At 57.2% G+C, this 5,628-nt stretch overlaps 1 protein-coding gene across 1 annotated transcript; it reads left to right on the forward strand.

The window, feature by feature from the left end:
• The first annotated feature begins 701 nt into the window (after window positions 1-701).
• LOC114072638 (GDP-L-fucose synthase-like) lies at window positions 702-5,625 on the forward strand. The gene is made up of 10 exons (XM_027910516.1): window positions 702-896; window positions 1,726-1,840; window positions 2,043-2,171; window positions 2,251-2,324; window positions 3,242-3,375; window positions 3,486-3,550; window positions 4,090-4,156; window positions 4,239-4,318; window positions 4,429-4,528; window positions 5,469-5,625. The coding sequence occupies exons 1-10, from the start codon at window positions 757-759 to the stop codon at window positions 5,522-5,524; spliced, it is 960 nt and encodes a 319-aa protein (XP_027766317.1). The 5' UTR covers window positions 702-756; the 3' UTR covers window positions 5,525-5,625.
• Window positions 5,626-5,628: the final 3 nt, after the last annotated feature.

The following is a 5,628-nucleotide window of genomic DNA, read 5'->3' on the forward strand; positions in this document are numbered from 1 at the left end:
GGTGCGGGGCGCACATCTGGGTGCAGACTTAGGGTTTGAGGTGGACACCTGACATTTTGGAGGTTCAGGGGAGGTGTGGGGTGCACACCTGGGATTTGGGGTGCAGGGCTTAGTGTGGGGGTGCAGATCTTGGGCTCGGCTTAAGCGGCGAGGCCTGGGTGTTAGACCTGGGATTTGGGGGTGCAGGGGAGGCACGAGGGGCAGAACTGGGACTTGGGCTGCAGGGAGGGATTTGGGGTGCAGGGAGGGATTTGGGGTGCAGGGAGTTATTTGGGGTGCAGCCCTGGGGGTGCAGGAGGAGACCTGGGGTGCAGGGAGTTATTTGGGGTGCAGGAAGAGATTTTTTGGGGGCAGCCCTGAGGGTGCGGGAGGGAGGGGAGATTTGGGGTACAGGGGATGATTTGGAGGTGCAGGAGATGATTTGGGGCAGAGCCCTGGGGACACAGGGGGTGATTTGGGTCCCAGCCCTGGGGCTGCAGGTGGAAGATTTGGGGGTGCAGGGGGGCAATTTTGGGGCCCAGCCCTGGGGCTGCCCCGCCCCTCCCACTCGTCCCGCCCCGTCCAGGTGTCCCCACGTGGCAGGTCTGGCCCCGGGCCGGTGTCACCGCCGCTGTCCCCAGTTTCCAGTCCCTGCAGCTGGGCCACGTCAGAGCCCAACCCGCCCCTCCCGCTCCCCCTTCTGCCAGAAACACCCAAAAACCGCCCCCGAAACGATCCCCCCGTGTCCCCCCCTCACCCCCCGCAGGGACAGGGGCCATGACGGAGGTGACCAAGCGCATCCTGGTCACGGGGGGCACCGGCCTGGTGGGCAAGGCCATCGAGAAGGTGGTGGCAGATGGGGAGGGGCGGCCGGACGAGCGCTGGATCTTCGTGTCCTCCCGGGACGCCGACCTGACGTGAGTCGGGATTCCCCCTCGGGATCTCCCCGCAAGCCGCTCTGCTGAACCCCGAAATTTCCCCATCCCAGGACTCAGTTTTTTCTTGTAAACACCCCAGTCTGCCACTGAACCCCGAAATTTACCCATCCCAGGTTGGGTTTTGCCTTGGAAATCCCCCAATCTGACACTGAACCCCAAAATATCCCCATCCCAGGGTTGGGTTTTGCCTTGGAAACCCACCCCTATCTGCCACTGAACCCCAAAATTTCTCCTCCCAGGACTGAGTTTTTCATTGCAAGGGCCCCAATCTGCTCTGTTGACCCCACTGAATCCCAAAATATCCCATCCCAGGATACAGATTTTCCTTGGAATCGCCACAATCTGCTCTGTTGACCCCCCCCCCCCAAAAAAAAACCTCCAAATCTCCCATCCCAGGACTGGGTTTTTCCTTGCAATCCCCACAATCTGCTCTGTTGACCTCACTGAACCCCAAAGTTTCCCATCCCAGGATTGATTTTTTTTTTCTTGTGAACACCCCAATCTGCCATCGAACCCCCAAAGTTTCCCATCCCAGGATTGGGTTTTCCATTGGAACCCCGTCAATGTGCCACAGACCCCTGAAATCTCTCCTCCCAGGACTGACTTCTTCCTTGGAAAGGCCCCAATCTGCTCTGCTGTCCCCTAACAGAACCCCAAAACATCCCATCCCACAATTGGGTTTTTCCTTGAAAAAAGCCCAATCCGCCACCGAACGCCAAAATTTCCCATCCCAGGATTGGGTTTTTCCTTGGAAACGCCCCAAACCTGCTCTGTTGACCTCAGTGAATCCCAAAATCCCCCATTCCAGGAGCAGCTCCGAGACCAAGGCCCTGTTTGAGAGGCACAGGCCCACCCACGTCATCCACTTGGCCGCCATGGTCGGGGGCCTCTTCAAGAACATCCGCTCCAACCTGGATTTCTGGGTGAGCACATGGAAAACCGGCTCTGGGGGGAGGGGAGGGGGTTCCCTGGGGATGTGGGGATGCAGGGATATGGGGGCTGGTCCTGCTTCCAGAGCCAAGAGCTCTGGTTGTTCTGGGAGTTGTTAACGAGTCGTCGCTCGGCGGGCGAAGGGATTTTGGGGAATGCCCACCCCACAATCCCGACAAAACCCTCCTTTCCCAGAGGACCAACATCCACATCAACGACAACGTCCTGCACTCGGCCCACGAGATGGGGGTGGAGAAGGTGGTCTCCTGCCTCTCCACCTGCATCTTCCCGGACAAGACCACCTATCCCATCGACGAGACCATGGTGAGCGCTCCCATCCCCTCCCCGCGGCATTCCAGGGAATTCCCTGCCTGACTCTCCGCGCCCCCCGCCGTGTTCCCAGATCCACAACGGGCCCCCCCACAGCTCCAACTTCGGCTACTCCTACGCCAAGAGGATGATTGACATCCAGAATAGGTGAGGATGGGGACACACACACAGGAGACCCTTCCCAGGGTGGGAGCCCCCCTTGGTTATTGGGTGACGGGAATCCCCGTGGGAGGGTGGGGAGGGTGGATGAGGAAGGAGGGTCGTGCAAAGCTGGCACAGGGTGTCCAGGGAAGTGTTCCGAGGTCAGGTTGGATGGGCCTTGCAGCAACTGGGATAGTGGGAGGTGTCTCCTCGCTCGGTGGTTGGGTGAGATGACCTGGAAGAGTTCCTTTCCAACTCAACCCAACCCATGATTCTGTGCCTGAAATCCATTCCCAGATCCCTACACCCATCCCGTGATCCTGTGACCAAAATCTGTCCCCAAATCCTCAAGACCATCCCATGATTTTACAACCAAAATCCAGTCCCAATCCCCAAACTCACCCCACGATTCTGGGAACAAAATCCATTCCCAAATCCCCAAACCCATCCCATGATGCTATGGCCAAAATCCAGTCCCATTCCCAATCCTATCCCATGACTCCATGACCAAAATCCATTCCCAAATCCATCCCATGATTCTGTGACCAAAATCTGTCCCCAAATCCTCAAGCCCATCCCATGATTTTACAACCAAAATCCATTCCCAATCCCCAAATCCATCCCGTGATTCTGACCAAAATCCCTTCCCAAATTCCCAAATACATCCCATGACTCCATGACCAAAATCCATCCCAAATCCCATCCCGTGATTTTTAGGACCAAAATCCATTCCCAGTCCCCCACAAACCCCAGGATTCTGCGACCAATATTGACCAATCTGTGACCCGTGGGATTCCCGGGATTTAAACGGCACTGGGGTGGAAGTTGGGGGGATACCTGGGATCAGCAGGTGGAGGTGCAGCTGGTTGGGCTCTTCTGGGGCCATCCCAGTCCTTGAGACCCCCATCCCTGCTCCCATCCAGGGGTTATTCGGAGCAGCACGGCCGGCGCTTCACCGCCGTCATCCCCACCAACGTCTTCGGGCCGCACGACAACTTCAACATCGAGGACGGCCACGTCCTGCCAGGCCTCATCCACAAGGTCTACCTGGCCAAACGTGAGCCTGGCAGGACTCCTGGGGTTTGTTTTTTTTTTTGGGGGGGGAGAGGTTTCCTCCTCCCCACCTGCTCCTTGAGGTGGTGATGGACGCGCTCCTTCCTCCTGCAGAGTCCGGCTCCGCCCTGACCGTGTGGGGAACGGGAAAGCCCAGGAGACAGTTCATCTACTCCCTGGTGTGTGGGGCTTGGGGGAGCTGGGAATGGGGCTGGAAAGGCTGGAATGAGACCCCAGAGGAGGCTGAGTCCTCTTGGTTTGTCCTGGGCCATCCTCAGGGTTGGGTTCCCTTGGGATGGGAGGGCAAGCGCAGGAAACAATTCATCTACTACTCCTTGGGATGTGGGGCTTTGGGAAGCTGGGAATGGGGCTGGAAGGGCAAAGCCAGGAGACAGTTCATCATCTCCTCCCTGGGCTGTGGGGCTTTGGGAAGCTGGGAATGGGGCTGGAAGGGCTGGAATGGGTCCCAGAGGGGGCTTAGCCTGCCTGGGCCATCCATGGGATTGGGTTCCCTTGGGATGAGAGGGCAAGCCCAGGAAACAATTCATCTACTACTCCCTGGGGTGTGGGGCTTTGGGAAGTTAGGAATGGGGCTGGCAGGGCTGGAATGGGTCCCAGTGGGGGCTGAGCCTACCTGGCTTGTCCTGGGTCAGGTTCCTCGGGGTGGGAATGCTGGGAACAGCAATGACCCCCTCAATGACAGCATGCTCTCCCACAGGACCTGGCCCGGCTCTTCCTGTGGGTCCTGCGGGAATACGACGAGGTGGAGCCCATCATTTTGTCAGGTGAGCCCCCCCCAGCCTCCCCTCCCACTCCATCCATCCCCTCTCCACGAGGGAACAGCCACGATCCCGCCCTTCTCCGCAGTGGGAGAAGAAGACGAGGTGTCCATCCGGGAGGCAGCAGAGGCCGTGGCCGAGGCCATGGATTTCAGGGGAGAGCTGGTTGTATCCTTCACCTGGGGGACATCCCGTGCTCCAGAGCATTCCACCAGGATGTGGAGGGGTGGGGGGGAAAACCAACCCCAGTTTTCCCTCCTTAATCCCTCCCACCCCAGTTTGACCCCACCAAGGCCGACGGGCAGTTCAAGAAGACGGCCAGTAATGCCAAACTGCGGCGGTACCTGCCCGGCTTCCAGTTCACTCCCTTCAGGAAAGGTGAGCTCCTACCTCATCTGGGTGCTCCATCCTTCGGGATGAGGGACCAGGGTGGTGAAACGCTGGCTCAGGGTGTCCAGGGAAGTGTTCCGAGGTCAGGTTGGATGGGCCTTGCAGCAACTGGGATAGTGGGAGGTGTCTCCTCGCTCGGTGGTTGGGTGAGATGACCTGGAAGAGTTCCTTTCCAAACCCAACCCATTCCATGATTCTATGCCTGAAATCCATTCCCAAATCCCCAAATCAGTCCCATGATCCTGTGACCAAAATCTGTCCCCAAATCCTCAAGCCCATCCCATGATTTTACAACCAAAATCCAGTCCCAATCCCCAAACTCGCCCCATGGTTCTGGGAACAAAATCCATTCCCAAATCCCCAAACCCATCCCATGATGCTATGGCCAAAATCCAGTCCCATTCCCAATCCCATCCCATGATTCCATGACCAAAATCCATTCCCAAATCCATCCCATGATTCTGTGGCCAAAATCTGTCCCCAAATCCTCAAGCCTATCCCATGATTTTACAACCAAAATCCATTCCCAATCTCCAAATCCATCCCATGATTCCATGACCAAAATCCATTCCCAAATCCCATCCCGTTATTTTAGGACCAAAATCCATTCCCAATCTCCAAATCCATCCCATGATTCCATGACCAAAATCCATTCCCAAATCCCATCCCGTTATTTTAGGACCAAAATCCATTCCCAATCCCCCAACCCCATTATTCTGCCACCAAAACCCATTCCCAAATCCAACCCAGGATTCTGTGACCAAAACCACTCCCAAATCCCCAAACCCATCCCGTGATTCCATGACCGAAACCCATTCCCAAACCCCTCCCACGATTTCTCTGACCAAAATCCCTTCCCAAATCCCCACACCCATCCCATTTTACGACCCAAAACCCCATTCCCAATCCCACCTCTCTCCCTCCCCAGCCGTGAAGGAAACCTGTGCCTGGTTCGACGCCAACTACGCCGACGCCAGGAAGTGACGGCCCCGGCATCGCCGGGATCCTCCTCTTCCAACTCAGGGTTGTCCTTTGCTGGGGCAGAGGACGGGGCTGAGGGGGGGTGACAGGGACAATTCCAAAGGAAA

This window comes from Empidonax traillii, unplaced genomic scaffold (assembly GCF_003031625.1).
Source record: "Empidonax traillii isolate 1590-97213 ecotype Southwest subspecies unplaced genomic scaffold, ASM303162v1 scaffold3642:size11882, whole genome shotgun sequence".
NCBI classification, from domain to species: domain Eukaryota; kingdom Metazoa; phylum Chordata; class Aves; order Passeriformes; family Tyrannidae; genus Empidonax; species Empidonax traillii.